At 40.1% G+C, this 22526-nt stretch overlaps 1 protein-coding gene and 1 long non-coding RNA gene across 13 annotated transcripts in view; one reads left to right on the top strand and one right to left on the bottom strand.

The window, feature by feature from the left end:
* The window catches only part of LOC142075773 (uncharacterized), a 34414-nt gene extending 12423 nt beyond the window's left edge, over nucleotides 1–21991 (top strand). The window contains exons 3-4 of the long non-coding RNA XR_012671023.1: nucleotides 4282–4378; nucleotides 21624–21991. This is a non-coding gene — a long non-coding RNA (uncharacterized LOC142075773). The remainder of the gene's footprint in view (nucleotides 1–4281; nucleotides 4379–21623) is intronic.
* The window catches only part of FCHO2 (FCH and mu domain containing endocytic adaptor 2), a 93609-nt gene continuing 81687 nt past the window's right edge, over nucleotides 10605–22526 (bottom strand). For all 12 annotated transcript variants that reach the window (XR_012671021.1, XM_075137631.1, XM_075137629.1 and 9 more), the window contains 5 exons: nucleotides 20886–21018; nucleotides 18036–18235; nucleotides 15798–15862; nucleotides 13144–13308; nucleotides 10605–12906 (listed from right to left, as the gene is read on the bottom strand). Coding sequence is in view for 11 of the 12 variants with exons in the window: in XM_075137631.1 (XP_074993732.1) it covers nucleotides 12884–12906; nucleotides 13144–13308; nucleotides 15798–15862; nucleotides 18036–18235; nucleotides 20886–21018 (586 nt within the window). In the remaining variant the exon portion in view is untranslated. The remainder of the gene's footprint in view (nucleotides 12907–13143; nucleotides 13309–15797; nucleotides 15863–18035; nucleotides 18236–20885; nucleotides 21019–22526) is intronic.

The following is a 22526-nucleotide window of genomic DNA, read 5'->3' as shown; positions in this document are numbered from 1 at the left end:
TTAAACAGCTGTCTACCTTGCCTGGTCTCTCGGAGGACCCTTCTGTTGTGGGGTTGCTGAGGGTCAAAGAACAACAGGTGCTGATTGCTACCACAACGGTGCACCAACAGCAATACCGTACCAACCGAGATTCCCTGATTCTCATCCATAAGCTGATTCGTCAACTGGAGAGCCAAGGAGTGATCAGCAAGACTCGCTCAGCCTTTAACAGTCCCATATGGCCAGTGCGAAAGTCCAATGGAGAGCAGAGATTAACGGTAGACTACCGTGGCCTGAACGAAGTCACGCCGCCGTTGAGTGCTGCCGTGCCGGACATGCTGGAACTTCAGTATGAACTGGAGTCAAAGGCAGCCAAGTGGTACGCCACAACTGACATCGCTAATGTGTTCTTCTCAATCCCTTTGGCGGCAGAGTGCAGGCCACAGTTTGCTTTCACTTGGAGGGGCGTCCAGTACACCTGGAACCGACTGCCCCAGGGCTGGAAACACAGCCCTGCCATTTGCCGTGGACGGATCCACACCACACTGGAACAGGGTGAGGCTCCAGAACACCTGCAATACATTGATGACATCATTGTATGGGGCAGTACAGCAGAAGAAGTTTTTGAGAAAGGGGAGAGAATAGTCCAAATCCTTCTGAAGGCCGGCTTTGCCATAAAACGAAGTAAGGTCAAGGGACCTGCACAGGAGATCCAGTTTTTAGGAATAAAATGGCAAGATGGACGTCGTCAGATCCCAACGGATGTGATCAGCAAAATAACAGCCATGTCCCCACCAACTAGCAAAAAGGAAACACAAGCTTTCTTAGGTGTTGTGGGTTTTTGGAGAATGCATATTCCAGATTATAGCCTGATTGTAAGCCCCCTCTATCAAGTGACTCGGAAGAAGAATGATTTCAAATGGGGCCCTGAGCAACAACAAGCCTTTGAACAAATTAAACGGGAGATAGTTCACGCAGTAGCCCTTGGGCCGGTCCGGGCAGGACAAGATGTGAAGAATGTGCTCTACACCGCAGCCGGGGAGAATGGTCCTACCTGGAGCCTCTGGCAGAAAGCACCAGGGGAGACTCAAGGTCGACCCTTAGGGTTCTGGAGTCGGGGATACAGAGGATCCGAGGCCCGCTGCACTCCAGCTGAGAAAGAGATATTGGCAGCATATGAAGGAGTTCAAGGTGCTTGGGAAGTGGTTGGTACTGAAGCACAGCTCCTCCTGGCACCCCGACTGCTGGTGCTGGGCTGAATGTTCAGAGGGTCCCCTCTACACATCACGCAACCGATGCTACGTGGAGTAAGTGGGTCGCGCTGATCACACAACGGGCCCGAATAGGAAACCCCAGTCGCCCAGGAATCTTGGAGGTGATCACGAACTGGCCAGAAGGCAAAGATTTTGGAATATCCCCAGAGGAGGAGGTGACGCGGGCTGAAGAAGCCCCACCATATAACAAACTACCAGAAAACGAGAGGCAATATGCCCTGTTCACTGATGGGTCCTGTCGCCTTGTGGGAAAGCATCGGAGATGGAAAGCTGCGGTATGGAGTCCTGTACGCCAAGTTGCAGAAACTGCTGAAGGAGAAGGTGAATCGAGCCAGTTTGCAGAAGTGAAAGGCATCCGGCTGGCCTTGGACATTGCCGAACGAGAAAAATGGCCAGTACTTTATCTCTATATTGACTCATGGATGGTGGCAAATGCCCTGTGGGGGTGGTTGCAGCAGTGGAAGCAGAACAACTGGCAGCGCAGAGGTAACCCCATCTGGGCTGCCACATCGTGGCAAGGTTTTGCTGGCCGGGTAGAGAACCTGGTTATAAAAGTACGTCATGTAGATGCTCACGTACCCAAGAGTCGGGCCACTGAAGAACACCAAAACAATCAGCAGGTGGACCAGGCTGCTAAGATCGAAGTAGCTCAGGTGGATCTGGACTGGCAACATAACGGTGAATTATTTATAGCTTGGTGGGCCTATGACACTTCAGGCCATCAAGGAAGAGATGCAACATATAGATGGGCTCGTGATGAGCGACGGACTTGACTATGGACACTATTGCACAGGTTATCCATGAATGTGAAACATGTGCTGCAATCAAGCAAGCCAAGTGGTTAAAGCCCCTCTGGTATGGAGGACGATGGTTGAAATATAAATATGGGGAAGCTTGGCAGATTGATTATATCACGCTCCCACAAACCCACCAAGGCAAGCGCCATGTACTTACAATGGTGGAAGTAACCACTGGATGGCTGGAAACATATCCTGTGCCCCATGCCACCGCCCGGAACACCATCCTGGGCCTTGAAAAGCAAGTCCTATGGCGACATGGCACCCCAGAAAGAATTGAGTCAGACAATGGGACTCATTTCTGAAACGCCCTCATAGACACCTGGGCCAAAGAGCATGGCATTGAGTGGGTCTCACACATCCCCTACCATGCACCAGCCTCTGGGAAAACCGAACGATACAACGGGCTGTTAAAGACAACACTGAGGGCAATGGGTGGTGGGACATTCAAGCATTGGGACACACATTTAGCAAAGGCCACCTGGTTAGGCAACACTAGGGGATCTGTCACTCAAGCTGGCCCTGCCCAATTCAAACCCTTACGTGCTGTAGAGGGGGATAAAGTCCCTGTCGTGCACATGAGAAATATGCTGGGGAAGACGGTCTGGGTTGCTCCTGCCTCTGGCAAGGGAAAACCCATCCGTGGGATTGCTTCTGCTCAAGGACCTGGGTGCAATTGGTGGGTAATATGAAAGGATGAGGAAGTCTGGTGTGTACCTCAAGGGGATTTAATTTTGGGTGAAAATAGCCAATGAACTGAATTGTATGATGTTAGTTACTATATAATACTGTATGTCATCACTTCTATGGTTACCATATGCCATATTAACAGTATTATAGTAAGAATCACCCAGACTAATGTAGGATGAACTCCGATGAAACTGAGCAAGGTGCAACGATGATAGAACCAGAGGAGCACCCAGAACTGGCCTCCGCATGCAGGAGCCCAACACCACACACCATCTCTCCTGCCCTGAAAGACCGTTATGACAGGTGGAACCTGAAGTCATGGACTAAATGAACTCAACGGACGTTTTAGAGGGATGGCCCATGGACTAAGGGAATGATATCTCTCTGTGTGTGTATATCAAAAGGCAGGAAAAGTAGTGGTGACTAATTGGAATGTATGGGAAAATGTGAGACCTGGGCATGATGTAGATGGTATAGAATAAGGGATGGATATTGTCCTGGTTCCGGCTGGGACAGAGTTAACTTTCTTCCCAGTAGCTTGGGGGGTGTGCTGTGTTTTGGGTTTGGTGTGAAAGGAGCGTTGATGGCCCATTGATGCTTTGGCTGTTGCTGGGTGATGCTTGCACCGGGAGGGGGGAGCACAGCCGGGGTGGTGGACCCAGCTGGCCAATGGGGTATTCCATACCATGTGACATCATGCTCAGTATAAAAACCAGGTGTGCGGGGGGGCTCGCCCCCCGTTTGTGACACGCGGTCGGTGAGCAGTTGCATTGTGCATCGCCTGCTTTGTGTATTCTGTTATTGTTGTTGTTCTCATTGTTATTATTACTGTTCTACTTTGTTTTATTTCAATTATTAAACTGTTTTTATCTCAACCGGGGAGTTTTCCTACTTGTGCCCTCCCGATTCTCTCCCCCCTCCCACCGAAGGGGGGGTGAGCGAGCGGCTGCGTGGGGTTTATTTGCTGGCTGGGGTTAAACCATGACAGTATAGTATTTAGATCAGCTTTGTGGGTAGAGCTCTTATTTAAGGGATAAGATCATTTGACTTAGTCCCGTAACATGTGCTTGAATCATATCAGACAGCTTAATTGTCCTTAAGGGCCTGGTAGGATCTGACAACAGACACTGGGAACAGATGGGTGGAGATTGCAGGAAGACCCTTGGAGAAAGCAACAACAGAAATGTATTCTGTCCAAATAAAGAAAATCTAAGCATGTTAGTATGTAGGGTAGAGTGTGTTGCTTCTGTTGTGGATGAACAAGATTTAGGACAGGATGTAGGGAGGGCTAGTTTGGACTAGGTGAAGCTCAGAAATTACCTTTCGGTAGGAACTTTAGGTCAGTCTGAAGTGAACCTTGCCTCCAAAACTCTTTTGTATAGGCCTATCTGTCACACTGGCCTACGTCTTTTCCAGTCATTCTATCTGAAGTAAAAGACACCAGATACCAAGTTTTATTAATGTGGAAAAGAGTAAATGAAAACAAAGGCTTACCTCACTGTTCCATTGAGGTCAAGAGAGTAAAATCAAGCTTTCTTCAGGGAACTTGTTTCTTCATTAGAAGAAAAACTTGAAGGAAGATGCTGAGAATGGAGCTTCAATCAAGTGGGTGTGAATACAAAGGAGGAAAAGAATAAGGTAAGAGTGATAGTTAAGTAGATGTTCACTGAACTAATGGAAGGTCCAGAAAGCCAATATAGCCTGGAGAACGTTGTACTGGTAAATGGGGGAAGGATTGGTTCCACAGAAATCACTCTTTTTTGGACCTTTTTGTTATTAAAACCTACATTGTGATCTCTGAAGAGTTCATTAGTTTGGTAAGACCTCAGTTCTTTGCCCCTGCTTTGAGCAGGCGAAATGGCTAGATGATCTCCAGAGTTCCCTTCTAGTCTCAGCTCTTCTGTCATCCCATGAAGATCTGCAGATTTGTTGTCAGCAGTTCTAGCCCCGGATCTCTTTTAAGAATAGTTAGAAAAGTCCTTAGTTATCCCAAAGTGATACGTTATTTTGTCCTTATTTTTTTGATCCTAAACTCTCTTCCTGCCATTTTGTGTGATGATTAAGTGGTAAAAACAGTTTATACATGAGATCTAGCTTATTTTTTTTCTCTTCCAGTCTTCTTGTCATTTGCAAAACTTCAGGTTTTTTAACACCAGGTAACTGGAAAAATATTATGAAGTCTGCAGGAATCCACCAGAAATGTGCTTAAAGTTGATTCCCTGTTTAGTTACATCTTAAGACTAATTTTTTAATCTATCATGTTCTTGCTTTGCTCTAGTTATAAACCAAAATGTTGTGTACTGCTAAATCAGGTATCTTACATACATCTTTTTTTGCTTTGACCCTATTACTCTTATGATCCAGATTTTCAACCTAATCCTAAATTAGTTTAAAAGACCTCTATTCAGTACTTCCATGACTGATACTAATTAGCTTAACTGTATTCTAATTTTCTTAACAAGTTCTATTTCACAGTTATTTGGATTGTCACCTTTCCTTTTTTTTTTTTTTTTGTAATGGTGCAGTGTTAGTTTTCCTCTAATCTTCTCATAATTCCCAGCATTTTAAGACTCACTGAAATAAAAATTAATGGGCTATAGTATGGTTTACTCAACTTCCTAAATTCTTGGATGTTGTTTATCTGATCTGCTGGTTTAAAAATATTTAGCTTTAGTAGATGATGTGTTAACATCTCTCTTTAGATACTGTTGGATTGCAAAGTATTTTCACCATGTGACTACATAATCTGGATACCCTTTAATAAATGTGGCAAAATATTTATCGAACACTTCTTTCTCCCTGTTTTGTGTTCTTACTGATCCTGGCATTTCCAGCTAGTATGGGTCCAGTAACACACTGGAAGTTAAAAATTTTTGTTGTAGTTTTTTGGAACAAAGTCCTTTCTATCACCCTCAGTTAAACTATCTACATGGACTTTCCTACCCCCTGTGTTTATTTGCTTTTCTTATCAACCTCTTACAGTTTATGACTTCAGGGTTTATAGCTACTATTAAGAGAAGTCTTCCATTATGTCACTAGAGCCAACTGCTTTTAGTTCCCCTCTCTGGCTGTGGTTTGGTGAACAGCTGAGCTGGGCTGATGATGTGTTGCTGCCAAAAAGGCGGAGATCTCAGTCCCTACTCCTCCTCTGCTCTTAGGCTGGCAGTTCCTGTGCCTGATGTTTGCCAGACTCTGCTGCAAGCTGGTTCTGTTGGCTTAACTTAGCATAAATATTTTCTTCTTTTTTTTTTTTTTCCTGGGTTCGATGTATGTCTGGTTGATGAGTTAAGCTGACTCTTAAACAGACCTGATGCATGCCAGAGCTTGTACAAGGTGTGGTGGGTGAAGATGGAGAGCATGGCCTATGTCTTTTGGCAATATTGAACTGTTCCACTCGCTCATCATGAAGCTGTAGCCTAAGCCAGTTTGGTTGGTTTTAATTAGTGTAGGCATCTCAATCATGGGATTATTGCTTTATGAGCATCTAGAAAAATCTAAAAGTTGGCCTTTGAACCTGATTATAAACAACAAATGCAATCAAGTAATGGTGACTCGATTGGTGACTCACTAATATTTGGTCGTGCGGTCCAGCCAGGCAGCTTAAGGTGAGGTATAATGTATGATTCTTTGTTTGGCGACTGCATCAGAGTGTTTCATTTATGTTTATTTCTTTCCACAACCTCTATGCTCCAACTTCCAGTTTTGAGCTCAGTTTGGGGCACTGTAAGTGAATTGCCCATAATCTGCTCACAGCCAGCAAGTGAGAGAGCTTCTGCAGAGTTTCAGACCCTCCTAGAGGAATGCAGCTGCTGTACAAAGTTATCAGAGCACAGAATTTCTGAACTCAGGAAAATGACAGGCCAAAGGGCGTCTCCAAGATTAGATATGGCTGACAATAGATCACTCAAATGCTAACAATATCTGTCTTAAGTCAAGGTGTGAGCAGACTGTAAGTAGTTCCAAGATGGTCCTTAAGAGCAGCCCTATGTGTTTCTGATTTAAAAGTACATCTTGACTACAGCAAGGAGGTCTCTCGCATCTCAGTGCAGCGTGCTTTATTCTGAAAGGATAGCACTAGTTTATTCACTACAGAAATATTCTCACATTATTTTTAACATATTCCTCGCTTTGACCCATTGCTACAATTACCATAGTTGGGTTACAGAGATGACAGTGGAGTGCGTAGAAGATGCTGAGAGTATTCTCTGTAGAGCCAGTGAAGTCTGGGGCGAACACTGAACGACGTACCTCATGTGGTCTAACATTCATTTGAATCATTATTTGCAAACATCTGGTTAGATCTGGTTCTGTATCTGTTGTAAACATACAATTCACATTTGTCTTTAAATATAGCTAATGGCAGCAAGAACAATAAAAAACCCTACCTTGGTGGGAGAGAGGTGAAAAGGCTTTGCTAAACATTCATGGTGGAGATACAGAGGCAAGTACAGAATGCTTTAAAAAGTCTAAGAGAATAGAAGACCCTTTAACTAAAGGAAAGTCTCCAGAAGAGACTTAACAACAATTTTAATGCAGTTAGATAATCCCTCTTTGGACTGGACAAATGGGTGATGGTAGATACCGTTGTTCACTATGAACACTAACCAAGTTCGTAAAAATATTCTACTGTTTTCTTAATTCCAGAAAAAAAACAATAGAAGAGATCACAGGACTGCAAATATAGTAGCAGGAGATTCCAAAGGTTACCAGTTAACTTTTACAGGGTTGATGTAGAAATCTGTCTTGTGTTCAAACTGTGTTGTATGTGGCACATACACATTCACGGTATGCTGTGAATACTTTACAGCTTCCATGAAGAGGACACAGTAGGCTACTGGTGCTGCTGGACACAGGAGCAAGGTATTAAGATTCGCTCCATATGCTAAAATAATGGCTTGTAGACTCTTGTGAGTAGCTGAAGTAGCGAACATGTCTTCTGGATAATACTGCTGCTGCTGCGTGTTGGTACAGACACACACTTACCTTTACTGATGACCTGAATAGGAGGTATAGCTGAGACTAAGTTCCCATGGGCTGCAGATGAGTCTTTAAGCGTAAAACTCAGCACAATTTTTGCTTAAAAACTGGTGTCGAGGTAACAGTCAGCACTTTAAGAAAGATGCAACATTTTTTGAAAGCTTCTTTTCAAATTGTGACAACTGTTGGCTTTTCCTAACCATCGGTAGCATGAAAAGCAGGAGACTGCACTGTTGCTGCCTACACGGGATGAACTGCTTCCTGAAACACAAATTATGGTTTTACTCTTTTTGACCAAAACCAGGTATTGTAGGACTGTTTTAAGCTGTATGATCCCTCGGAGGAAATGCTAGAAGATGCTATTTGCCAAAACCCTCTGAATTATAATGTGTGTTTTTGTGGCGTCTCTTGGGGATCAGCTGGCAAAAGTCCTGCCACCTTGAACAATCTGAAAAGGTCATAGCTCAGGGAAATGGGGGTACAGATTCCCCAGTTCTTCCTTTAGGAAACCTACTGTTGCCTGGAAGCAAAGGCAGATGCTTAAGTGAACTGTGCTCCCCAAGCTCAGTCAGCACTGAGTGCATTAGTACCAAATTCTAGCTCATAGCTACATGGACAGAGCAGCACTTCTTGCAGGGGAAGACACCCTGCATGCTCTCCCACAGTATTAAAGATACAACTTCAGTTTTGAGAATTATTATATAAGGAGTTTATCTAATTACAAAGCAGGAGGGGACATCTGGAGGGGAGAATCAGCAATTGTTGTAAAAATGGGCTGTTTCATTTAAGCACAATAAAAAAAGAATTGAGTCATCACTGAACACATTACCACCACTAACTTTCTGGAGCAGAAAACATGACTTAGGAAATGAGAACTTCAAGAAGGCACATTGGGTGATGCCAAGAGGAAAAGTTGAATCGTAATCAGAATGGTGAAGTTGGCATGATTTATGGCTTATGATTATTAACCTATGTTTTAAAAAATAAACAGCTGAGTTTTAATAATGAAAAGAAAAAGCTAAGTTACAGAACAAGGCTTTTTAAAAGAAACACGGCTGGGACAATGGCAAACAAAATCGTACTTTAAGTTATAATAATTAAAATAGCCATCCCAGATTTAAAAACGGAAAGAATGGATTCCAAAGTTAGTGAAAGCAGCTACAGAAAATGCAGAATTTGAGTATTAAGTGTCCAGAAGAGGCCCCATGTGTTTCTAAGATTATTTTATTTTTTAAAGACTGTATGCTTTCTACTGGTTACTGAATGAACTAAGGGAGAACTTAAAAATCAACATGTCAGGAAACGTGGAGGTCAAACTGAGTTGAAAAGGAATATTCAATAGTGTAATAATATGCAGAGTCGAAGATAAACATTAAGTTTTCAATTAAGAGGCCTGGTAATCAGTCCGATCAAGGGCACAGCACAGTAAATATGTTATTTGCTGCTTCAGTACCTTGAACTGTTTTTAGCTTACTCTATCCTTGGAGGAATTCCTGATTTTTTTCTTGCATGCTCTAAAGTAAAATTGCCCTTTCATGACAACTGAAATGGAAACCAATTATCTAGCAATTCCAAGAAAACAAAAGGTACACAGATATTAAGATGCTGATCTTAAGCTTCTCAAACACACAAGACTTGAAATGTAATCCTTTTTGGCATGATGCAAGACCTTCCTTTCTAGTTAGATAGCAAAACCCACCACACTTGTAACTCCCACGCTGTTCTGATTGGTAATCAAATATCTTAGCTCCTTCAAATACCCTACATAAATATTATTTGGCAGCGGCAGAGGTAGTCAGTTATCCCTGAAAAACTACCTGATCATTTACTTAGATAATCACAAACCTGCTTGAGCAGAATAAATCCGGTTTGTAGTAGTTGTGAGTAGTATGTGGGCACTGGCTTACAGTAACAAAAGTCAAATGTTAACAGAAGTGGCAGAGCAGTTCAATGAACGCTGGCAGAACTGAGCAGCGTTGCACCCTTTTACATCGCTAACCAGTAACTGAGGATGCTGGGGGAGCAGAAGGGAAATGGCTCCCGAGCGCTCTGTGCCACCGTCTGTTCTTCAGCCATTGTTGAAGACAGACTACTGGGCTAGATGGACCATTCGGTCTGACCGTTGGGCACTTGCATTCTTCACTCCTGCCTTCCAGCGGAAGATAAGAATCAAGCCCTTAGACTACTGCTTTCCAGCATGACAAGAATGGTACTTATTGCAATGATACCCAGCCAGCTGAGAAAGTCAGTAAGTCATTCCTTACTAAACTTACACAGGCTGTGGGATTAGCAGGAAGGAAACAGATTCAAACACATTTGTTCAGTTTCAACTTTTGTTTCTGTGCTTACAGCTTAGAAGGACTATTCTCAGACTGCTGAAGTAGTACTTAAATCGTCTACTTTTTTGGACTGGTGGAATGTAAGAAATCAGAAGGAATTACTTTAATCTTGCCACTGGTTTTTTTCCTGTGCACTCAACGAAATATAGGCTTATTAAGGAATTTAGGGAATGTACAGCATTTGATTGCACTATTTACAGAGAACAGCTCATGTCCACAAACTCGAGATTTTTCTGATAAACATATCCCCAGTTTTGCCTAATCTAAGTTACTAGTTAAGCATATCAATTTAGTAAAGGCATAAGCCATTGTAGACATCTCAGGCATTTCAGTTTAGTAAAGATGCAACTCTTTGCAGAAGTCATCTTTCCACACTCTGGTGTTTTTTAAATATATAAAAGAGTTCGTATATTATCTCTACCCCTTATCACTTAAAAATCAATTAATACTTGTAAAATGTTCAATACAGGCATAGTTTTGTCCTATTATCTTATTGCTTAGAAGCCCTGTGGGACTAACTGCAAAAGTACAGGCAATATAAATCAGCATTTAAATTATATATTACATGTTTATTATGGGTGCAAATTTTTTTTAAATTTACATTTTATGAAAAATCAGAAGTATTTACAATTTTTGTAAGATAAACTTGTATGCTTTAATTTACAGTCTGACATAGTAACAATTCATAAAAATTCAGATCCTTTAGAGTTGTGTTTACAAATTAATTTTCTTAGGAGGCAGCTACAACGGATATTGCTGTATACACAAGCAAGAACCAGCTTGCTACGTATGTTTTTTTATCAGATAGCTACATGTACTTTTTACATTGTTTTTGAATTTCTTTACAAAAAGTCTATATAAACTTGTATGGCTTCAAAATTGTAACCTGCAACCAATGCAAATGTACGTATAATCACCTGAATGAAGGCTAGTTTAAAAGTGCTGAAACATAACTACTTCATTTAATTTAGAAATGAAAGTAATACTTGATTAAAAATAGCAATACAGTTTTGGGTTTTCATTAACAGAATATTGTCATGTTAAACACAGTTTGATTGCAAAGCAGATTACAATTAAGATTCCAGTAAAAAGACTGTACCATTTTATGAGTTCGAAATTTACCATTCAATAAGATTAGCAAATTAAAAGCCAAATTTATTTTTCCAATCAAATCTACAGTACAGTATGTGCTTAGTGCTAACAAGGGAACTGTCATCTGCAAAAGTGTGTAGTATAGATTAGAATTTATGCAGCTTCTACAAAGCTTTATTTATTTTAAAGCTTCAGCAGTCCAATTCGTTACTGGTTTTGCATGAATTAGTTCAAGCACGTTTTATTGTTTTAATAGAGAATGTGAAATAGATACTAGGATTCAAAATGATCATATGAAATTCCCATGTGCAGGTTATTGAATTATTTTGCCCCAATACTTTTGATTTTGGCATTGAAAAAACACTTGATAATATAAATACACAGAAGATTTTCTAAATTAGTGACTTGCTTTAAAAAAATGTTACTAATGTGTTACACTTCCCTGTGCTTAGGCTGTGGCAAGCAGATTAGATGATGATACAAATATTAAAATTGGTGGTTAGAGAAAAAATTTGCACTAATAGAAATGGCAGTACCTGTCATCCTGCTGCCATAAAATACCCTTCTAAAATGCTATTCCTCCCGAAGCATTATGTTTACATTCACATCACAACCCCAAAAGCACTCAAAGTCCAAAGACTTGCAGTCAAAGTGACGGGAAATGCTGTTTGCTTTTAAAAGTTTGCTTTTACCATCTTCGGTGATTTTTCAGGATTCTCACCTTTGGTGACATTAAAGTTACTATCTCAAAGTTTCAAAGTCGTGCATGATGCATCTCCCTTTACTACAGCCACATTTATTGCAATTACCCCATGAGGAAGTAATCCAGTATTTTAAACCTCTTTTTAAACAATCTCCACTTTTTGCAAATCTGCCTTCTAAATAAATCCCAGTCAAAGGAATTTTTATAAAGTTGTATTATACAAACACCGTGCTTTCTTGATGAAGAGCCAAACTTTGAAAAAGGAAGTGAGGCATGTGAATAACAAATTGGATAGGCACAGGCTTTTTTTTAAAGGCACAAATGTTATGCAATTCATATAAAAATAAATTAAATCTACAGCATTAATTCAAACAATCACAACGCCCATAAAATTTACTAAATGCAGAAGCAAATCTCTGCTGTCTTTTGCAATTTTGTAACACATTGCACTTACTGAGGAAAAAAACCCTATATAAAACAACTTACATGTTAATAATATATGATACATGGGCATCAAGTTACATTTCTTTTATACATCTCTAACTCAGCTGGTTTTGTGGCATAAGTGGATAGAAGAACTACACGAGACTTTGCCTTTGCTTTCTTTAAAAAACGGCAATTAAAGAATCTGAAAAATGAATATTACTTATGGAAAGCTCAAATATTTCTTACTCGCTTTCCTACATTTTTAGGTTTAATGCTTACAGTATAACATACAATTTCATACTTTCATTACAACTATGGATTACTATTTTGACTTCATCTATATAAATTTACTAAAATTTCAACAAATTTTCCCCAATATTGCAGTTGATCATTTACAGACAGTGTTGAAGTTAACTTCAGTGCTATTATAATGTAATAAAAAGTTTGCAAAATGACTTTTAAAAGTGCATTTTCTGTTCTGTAGTTCAGCCTCAAAGTAGGTCAACATTTTGAAAAAATTAATGCATGTTAAAATAGTGTTTGAAAAGTAGAGGGGGCAGGGTGAGCTTCTTGCACTCCTTTGATCCAATGACTTTCACAGGCACATCAGCAGTCTGCCATATACCGTCCTGAAAAACAAAGGTAGGTTTTTTGCAGTCAGTAGATAAAACAGATGTTGTGAGTATTTTCCTGGGAGCAGTTTGAGTAACTAAGGAAAACCAAAACACCTGTGAAACAGTTTTCAGCCATGTTTTAATGAAAAGTAACTATTTATGTATAACTTATTTAACAGTTTCATATTTTATAATTCAACACTATAGAACATACAATATTAATTTGAACATATAAGCATGTCGGTGTCTTACCAGTGGCAAATCTCTTCTTAAGGAGGGAAAGCCGATAGCCAGTGCCTACAAGCTCTACATCTACTCCTGAAAGGGTGCTTCCTTCACTAATGAATTGCACTGCAAGTGTTGCTGGTTTACTGGGTCCTTCTGAAAGTTCAAATTTTGCTCTGAGGGATCCAGAACCTACAAAAATAACAAAACTGAAAAGCTGGTTGTTTTGCAAGAACAAGACGATCCCCCAAAATTTTTAGTAGTATGAAGGGAAACTAACGTGGCGACCTTTGAGATCCATTCCTAGCAGCAGTCCTACATCAATTTTCAAGAGAGATGAGAGTACAAGTCTGTTTTTTCCAATACGCTGTTTAAGACAATGACTAGTGAATGATTTAAAGAGAAACGATACACATCTCTGCAAGATTATACAGAATATGCGTATCAGACAGCCTGGTAATCTCTTATTACTTGAAATATCTGATTGGTCCCTATAATTATCATTTATGCTTGCTGGTCTGTAAATACTTAATACCATCTATCTCGTATGTAGTACTTTTCATTAGCAGATTTGAAAGTCCATCAGAATATTTAAATGTTGTCACGATCTGTTTGGATGAATGTACATGAACAAAACCATTAGAAGAAATGCAGCTATACCGTAATGTACCCAGAGGAAACAAAATTCTTATTTTTCTAATAAAGACAAGGTCTGATTAAATTCTTTCCCCCTACAAATTTCGGTTGATTTTTCAGAGACAGTGGTGAAGTGTCATGTAATAATAGCACTTCAGTACTATTATAAAGCAGTAATAGTTCAAAATCACTTTAAGTGCATTTCTGTAGTCAATGCAAGGCATTTAAAAAAACCCACAACATTGTTACTAGTCTCTATTTCTACTTCTTAAACAAGTCTCTTGTTCTTGCAAAATATACTGGGAAAATGAGATTTAAATAATTAGTAATGGAATAATGAAAGTAAAGTATTTTTACTTCTTTAAAACAACTTGCTATTCCTAGTCAATAGGAACTGCTAAATGATGAGGAAAGTTAGTAACTGAAATGTTACTGGGGTAACAGCAGGAATTAATGAATGAAATTGTTTTATGCAATGGCTTGTCCTTGATAAATTTGGCTTAAGGTCCATTTAATTTCTTCAGTAGGTCTGTCATAGTTTGGATAAATTGGAACTTCTTTTGCTCTAAGTATGGACACTCATATATTCAAGTGCTTTGAAAGTCTGTTCTGTGTTTTATCTCTGTCTGCAATTGACACATAATTGTGTTCATCCATAAAAAAGCCAAAACATTTTATGACCCTGTACAGCAGAATAAAGAAGACTGCAAGACATTTGTCCTAACATTAACAGTGTTTGTACAACTTCTCCTTTTGTTCCTGTAAATGTAAGACCAGCATAGTATTACTTCCTTTTAAACACTGAATTGTGAGTACTATGTGTTTATACTCAAAGAAAAGGGGAAGAAAGATGGTGGGAAGAGAAGGGAATATAGAAGAAGCAGTGGGATATGTGCAAGTCTACTGAACACACACAAAATGCAATCTGCATCACTGGCAACCCATTTTATGCTGCTCTGCAGGTGTACAGTAGCTCTTCATCTGGCTGCATTTGTGTTTTAGTATGATTTTTTTTTTTAAAAGAAGCTCCACAGTTTGGGGAAAAAAAAAAAAAAGAGGGCTACCCCTACATAATCATAATGGAAAACTGATGGCAAAGAACTATGAGGTCAGTGAATGACAAAGTACACCAGACTATAGCAACCACCTCTGTCAGCTAAAATTCTCACTGATTTTGTTTGAAAGATGACCACAACTTTGCCGCCTTTGCAGAAATAGAAGAGGTCTTCCCTTTCTGGGTCAGCTTGTGGTTTCTATATGAAACCAGTCATATTTACAAGCAAATCTGTGCTTTCATAATGCCCTTCACTAAATCCTTAACAGGGCTAAAGGCCTCTCCTTTAAGCACCACGAGTTCGTTTCTCCACAGAGGCTTTGAGGATGAGATGCCTCCCTTTGGCTCATTTTTCTGCTTCAGAAAAACATTGCACCTGCAGAGGCTGCAAGGGCTGTGACATCAAGCGGACCTCAGGGAAAGGTAGCTGGGCAGAGGACAACTACTGGTATCTTACAAAATGCTTTATAAATTACCACTCTGAGCAGATGTGCATAGATTCATTTTTTTCCTGGAGTTGTATATGGTCAAAACAAAGACCCTCAAAATGTTGGTCAAGAATCATCTATTGTTGTATCTATCTCAGTACAGGTCTTTTGATCCTTTTTTTTTTCCTTCCCCCCAATTCTTCCACTTACCTCTTTCTACTTTATTTCAATTGTCAGTGTGTGGAAAGACACAGATATTAAACATATTTTTATTTGAATAACTGCTCACTTCCAAATAGCATTGATGTAATAATTTCCTACCCAGTCTAAACTCTAAAGCTACTAACTGCTTTCAGGGGGCTTCACTATTTTTCCTTTTATAGCTAATCAATAAATTTACATTTTGACATCTCACTGTTAATGGAATCTCTCAGGAGGAAATTAATTGAGAAGAAGGTGAACTGGTAAACAGGATACAGCATGAGAAGACGTGTCAACAGGCATGAGGGCATAGAGCTAAAATAATTATAGTTAATAAAACAAAACAAAAGAGTGCAACTTGCCTCCATTCTCAGACTTTTCTGAAATGCTAGATATTTTCCAATATGCTTTCATCTGGTCTGCATTCCTGTAAGAGAATGGTAGGTTAGTTATAAGCACCAGTTTTAGCATATTATTTCCCTGTATTTACACCAGTGTGTTACAGACATCTCTAAATGGAGGTTTATAAAAACACTTGATTTTAAGGTAAGTTTGTGGAAAACTATGCGAAGCAAACAGGAAAAGAGAAGGGTGTGTCTGCGTTGCCCCAGAGTTCAGAAGTACACACCACCCTTTTATACAGTTAACACTGTCCTATGCCCCAGCTATGGCTTCACAACTCAAACTCCTCTGTAGTCTCAAAGGGTGAGGGCAGGCCAGACACCCTGGAAGCGGTTTTTTTTGGAAGAAAAAAAAAAAAGAGGGCTACCCCTACATAATCATAATGGAAAACTGATGGAAAACTGAAGCATGTCTTTATGCTTCATGACGATGGTATGAGGGAGAGCAATCAACTATGTGAGACTTCTGGCAGCATGAATTTTATTCCATTTCCATTCTAGTAAAACTAGTTGGCTTAAGTGACACAGGGTTTAAGCTAACTTCTGACGCCGTAAAGGGGCAGAAGAGGGTACCAAGCAACAGAGTCTCTAAGCTGACAGGCCATTTTAACTCCTGCAGCACTTTGCAGCAGTTCCACCAGAGGAAAGTGAACAACTTAAAGCTGCGAGCAACATGAAGTGCTGATAGGTTTGAAATTGCTTTTGGCATTGGTGTAGCATGAGTGAAATGCTTACACAAGTAGCACGGATGATAAAGGTTACTTCCAGGAGGTCAAGTTATAAACAATTTATTTTTAAAAAGCCAAAAACCCACCACCCAATCCACTAGACCAAACAGGTGGCACAATACAAATACTGGAGATGCCTGGGACATGACTGTTTTTTTTCTTGGCTCAAGGCTCAAAATTCTGGCCTTGGGTAGTTGCCTAGGTCAAGGAGAGAGAATCTGAGCTCAAGTCCCTTAATCTCATAAATCTGTAATGAAATTGTCACTAAGATTTGAGTCTTCCTAGCTAACACTAGGAGTTCCGAGTGGGTGTTCCTGCTCTCACTCAGGCTTCATTACAGAGGGGTTTGTGGAAGAAGCCTGGCCCAGGAGACTGGCTTCACCAGACGTTTTAGTCATGTTGTTCATGCAGATACTGAACCTGCCCTTGCTCAGAATAAGCTTAAGGTGACTTGGTTAAAAGTATCACTCCCTTGAAATACCAAGTCAAGAAAGATTCAGTCTTGCCAGGATTTTTTCTACTTAAAATGATACTGTATTACCACTTTGTCCAATTAACACATTTAAATGTATTGCCTCCAGAAACATCAGAACCTATCTGATAAATGCATCAGGTTTATTTATCTTCTGACCTTGCTTTATAAGGTAAACAGATCTGTAAGTAACAAGGTTAACAAAGCCTGACCTCCTTCAACTTGGTATTCTTTGCCCTCTTCACATTAAAAAGACCTTCTTGGAAATAAACAGTCTATGAATTACATTACAGCTGGGCAAGTACCTACGTGCTGCCAAACCACAGGCACAGTGGTTGAATTCTACTCACCTTTTGCTCCAGGGTTGTACTGCTCTGGCTAGTCCCACTACCCTCTGCTTGTTTTCACAAACTTGTAGAAACATAATGACCCAAGATACGTCTCTCACTTCCAAGTGCTACTGTAAATGCAGGCTTAGAAGGTGGTGGCAGGTAGCTGCTAGTCAGATAATCTGCATGATGCTTGACGTGAGAGACAATGCTACCTGGCTTATGAAGAGCTCCTCAGTTACTCAGGTTTGTTTTAAAACCATTTCAATTAGAAGCTAATTTTTAAGCTAGAACAATCAAGGAATCTTTTGAAGAACTGCATTTCTTCTACTCTATATAATCCATATACATATGGATATATTTACACACACACACACACGGTTTTTTAACCATTAAGAGACTTTGGTTTCAAATTACTATATTAAAAATGTCTATCCTGTCTATTGGCCAAAAAAAAAGCAAAGATTGGAAAGGGTGCATATTGTCTCATTTTAGTTAATGTGAATTGGCTGCATGTGATCTATTTCAGACCAGAAAATGTCCTAAACATCTGATACTACGCATTTTATCAAGACAAAAAAAATTAGCTGTTTCTTCCTGTGAAATTTTTCAGACTGTCTATGACATTAATGAATACACTGACATGAATCTGAAATAATAAAAATATTACCATTTTGCAGGTGGAAGTGATTGCATGTTTGTTACTCCTCCATCTACTGGTACCACAACCTGGACATTAGAAAGCATACTAGGCACATTCATAGACTCTGGATTGTACTTATAATCCACTCTCACATCAGTAGTGCTAGCATTACATTTCCAGTAAGTCGCAAGATTCAAGGGAGTGGACTGGATGCCATTTGAAGATACCTGTAAGAGAATAAACCATTGAAAGCAGCTTAATTAAAATATTCCCCTTTTAGGCAGAGTTAGGGAATGATGGTAATGAATACAACTCTAAATCCTGACAAAAGATTAAGAGAACAATTGACCTCTGGAACGCAGAATTCTGTTGCAGCCTAAAGTAATTTCTGTTCTTTTAATTTTAAATTAAAATAATTAAAGAAAAGGTTTAAACTCTCTCTGGCCAACAAGGCTTCTTCCTGTTCTGGCTTTTATAAGTCAAAATAGTTTTGTTTTAGTCTTGTGTTCTGCCTCACACAAGAAGCATGCTTGCGGCAAAATGACTTCATCCTTAGCAGTTGTGTGCCTTACCAATTCAGCTGACCAAGCAGCCAGCAGCAGAAGGCAATACCTGTCATTATGGGATAGGCAGCCAGCAAAGAAGCATTATCTTCCTGCTGCAGGAGGGCTGGGTACAGTGCTACTGCCCTGCTGCATCTCTACCACCTTCATAGTCTTTACAGAACTTTCTATATCCTGGTGCCCACTCTTGCCTTTCCTTGGCAGCCCAGAACCTTTTCTATCTGCCAGGGCGTCCGCATGCCAATGCCTCATTTTTCCCCAACAGTAAATATCTTAAACAGATATCATTCTTCCACAGAACTCATTTCTGCAATCCAGAGAAATGTTTTGTTCTTTCCATCTTTCTCAGGGATTCTGTGTACCTAACATGCGTTTTATAGATTCAGTATGCCAAGATTTTAAACTATATTGGGAGGATGTGGAAACTACAATAGCTGGACTGACAGGTTCTTTTGTTTTTGGATGTAGACAGTTGTCTCAGATGTTCAACCATTTCAATACAGGCCTAGCAAATCCCTGTTCTCCCTTTGAGGTGAGTCTGTGTCTTGAATTTTCATGAAGATTTTTAATTGACAGGCAGAACATCTTCTCACAGATTCACCGAATAGTTGAGGTTGGAAGGGACCTCTGGAGGTCATCTGGTCCAACTTCCCTGCTGAAGCAGAGGCACCTCGAGCCAGCTGCCCAGGACCATGGATGGAGAGACTACCACTCCTCTGAGCAACCTGTGCTCAGTCACCCTCACAGGAAAAAAGTGTTTCCTGATGTTCAAAGGGATCCTCCTGTGTTTCAGTTTGTGCCCATTGCCCCTGGGTCCTGTCACTGGGCACCACTGGAAAGAGCCTGGCTCTGTCTTCTATGTACCCTCCCTTCAGGGACTTATATACATTGATGAGATCCCCCCTGAGCCTTCTCTTGTCCAGGCTGAACAGTCCCCGCTCTCTCAGTCTTTCCTCATGGGAGAGATGCTCCAGACCCTTCATCATCTTTGTGGCCCTTTGCTGGACTCTCTCTGGTATGTCTATGTCTCTTTTGCAATGGAAAACCCAAAACGGGACACAGTACTCGAGGTGTGGCCTCAGCAGTGCTGAGTAAAGGGGAAGGATCACCTCCCTTGACCTACTAGCAATGCTTTGCCTAATGCAGCCTAGGAGACCATTTGCTCCCTTTGCAGCAAGGGCACATTGTTGGCTCATGTTCAACATGGTTGAACCTCCAGGTCCTTTTCTGCCAAAGTGATTTCCAGCTGGGTGGCCCCCAGCATATATCATGGCGTTGCTCCTCCGAAGGTGCACTTCCCCTTGTTGAACTTCATGAGGTTCCTGTCAGCGCATTTCTCCAGCCTGTCGAGGTGCCTCTGGAGGGCCGAATGACCCCCTGGTGTATCCAGAGGGTCCTACTAGTTCAGTGTCATCAGCAAACTTGCTGAGGGTACACTCTGCCCCACCATCCAGACCATTAATGAAGATGTTAAACAGGACTGTAAACTCAGTACTGACCCCTGGGGTATATGTATACTGCTAGTTACTGCTCTCCAACTTGATTTCATGCCACTGACCATCATCCTCTGGGCCTGGCTGTTCAGTCAGTTTTCAATCCACCTCAGTGTCTGCTCATCCAGCCTATACTTCAGCAGTTCTCTATGAGGATGCTATAGGAGACAATGTCAAAAGCCTTCCTGAAGTCTAAGTAGACGATATCCACTGCTCTCCCCTCATCCACCTGGCCAGTTATTTCATCATAGAATTTTATCAAGTTGGCCAAGCATGACCTTCCCTTGGTGAATCCATGCTGACTACTCCTCATGACCTTCTTGTCCTTCGTGTGCCTGTGAATGGTTTCCAGGGTGAGATGTTCCATTATATTGTGAGAGGTGAGAACGTCGTATGTTCTTATATATTACAATTCATCAGCTACAGCATCCAAAACTTACACAATTAGAAAATCAAAGACAGTACAACTACAAACTCAAACAACACCCCAACCAAAACCCCTAAATTCAAGGAAAATTTGGCTTTGCCAACAAATACCTAGAGAAGCAGTGTTTGAAGTTTGCACACATGAATTGGAGTTGAAGTGTGAGCAAGCTGAAACAGGTCATGAGCCCAAGGGAATGACTTGAAGCATAGTAGGAATGCACTAAGCCTGGGCACAGCCTATGCATTGTAAACAGTGACACACCCAGAACTGGTCTAGATGAAGGATGATAGTTCATCTGCGTGCTAGCAGGCAAAGAACAATTCTTTTAATTTCTGTGTAGATATCAAATCTGCCAGAGTTCCTTAAAAAATTCCAAAGGGAAGAAAGCGTTTACCTGATACTTTAAAACATCCACATTGTAATAGGATGCAGATGGATTCTGCTCTGATAATTTCTTGAGGTAGACAGTTATAGCTTGCATGTTCATCCAAAAATCCTTAGTACTGGAGTCACTTTGTGATTGATCACTAGAAAGAAAAACAAAGGTAGGAGTCAGAAAGCAACAATAAGTTTTATTATTTTGGATGTCTAAAAATAAAGATTAGATCTTTCCCCTTTGTCACTATTTCAAGCAAGAATTTGTTCTAATGCTCTATAACTCATAACTGTACCTTCCTAAATATTAAGACAAATAACTGCTTGTTGTATGTGGTAAAAATTCTCCTTCCAGGTCGTGGAGCAGTGAGTTTCCTCCACTGATGATCCACATCACAAAATGGAGTTAATGCTGAATTTTGATTTTACATTTAATAAAACTGAATTTTAATGCAATTAGGTGCTGTGAGGATGTGTTGGAGGTGGGGGTGAAAGTGGTATTTGAAAAGGAACATTACCCAATTTGCAATAAATCCTAAAATCATAATTAGCTTTGGTTATGACATAGCTTTACTAATGCACTGAATTAAGATTGGTGCTGTATGTGTCACTGTGTTTTCATGTATTTGTAGAAAGTGTAAGCTTTCAAAGTCTTTTCAATTAAAAGTCATTTTCAAATTATTATAAACAATTGTTTCTCAGATACCTATAGTTGCAATTCAATCTGAACGTTTTATTTTATCACTTCTATATGTAGGTAAGAGTGCACATGACTGCAGAAGCAAAATCCTTTGGGAGTGTGTGAGCTACTGGAGCATGGTGTTCTGCAGATCAAGAATATTTTCAGCTCTGATTGCATCAGGTTTATTTTGAATAAGGATGAAGCTTTTAAGAAAACTGATTCAAAACCAAGATTCAAATCACTTAATGTCTGTGGATCCAGTGAGGAACTGCATCCATCCCTAAGGAGGAGTGCAGAGTGTGCCTGCTGAGTGAGAGCTGACAATGAGCACCTGGAAGACACTAAATATGACCGCAGTGGGTCTTAGAACAGTGACTTGTGTACCAGTAGTCTGTCCAATTTACTTAGAATTTGGTTCTCAATACACTGTTGTGATTCATGAAATTTCCATTTTCAGTAAAATATATAGATAAACACTTACTTATCACTACAGAGGACTTCCACAATTTAAATAAATGAAACCAGTAGTAAAATCTTTCTGCTGCTCCACAACCAAGTGCAATTCAAACCAGAAATTCTGACATCAGCACAAATATCACTCTCATTAAAAACTTTAATTTCTATAAACACCAAGCAAATGATACCCTCTGCAGTATATGATGAAAAGTCAAATTATTACCATACGGGTTTAACTTCGTAAATATCCGTGACATGCATCCTTTCTAATGAGAGGTGAAGTGTTACAGCACTCAGACAAAAATACTAGACATTTTCACTTTTTTGCAAAATACACTTTTTCAGTATAATTCAGTCAGATACAGCTCTGCTAACGTTTCAGTTACAAACTGTCATGTCAAAAAATAAATTTAATTTTGTATGAATCATTGATTACATTAAGTATGAATGAAATTCATACTATTTAATCTCAAAATGAAATTAAATACAAAAGAATGGATACATATGGTTTGATTCTTTCTT

This window comes from Calonectris borealis, chromosome Z (genome assembly GCF_964195595.1).
Source record: "Calonectris borealis chromosome Z, bCalBor7.hap1.2, whole genome shotgun sequence".
NCBI lineage: Eukaryota > Metazoa > Chordata > Aves > Procellariiformes > Procellariidae > Calonectris > Calonectris borealis.
The sequence above is the reverse complement of the archived record's forward strand: the minus strand, read 5'-3'. Positions and strand labels throughout refer to the sequence as shown.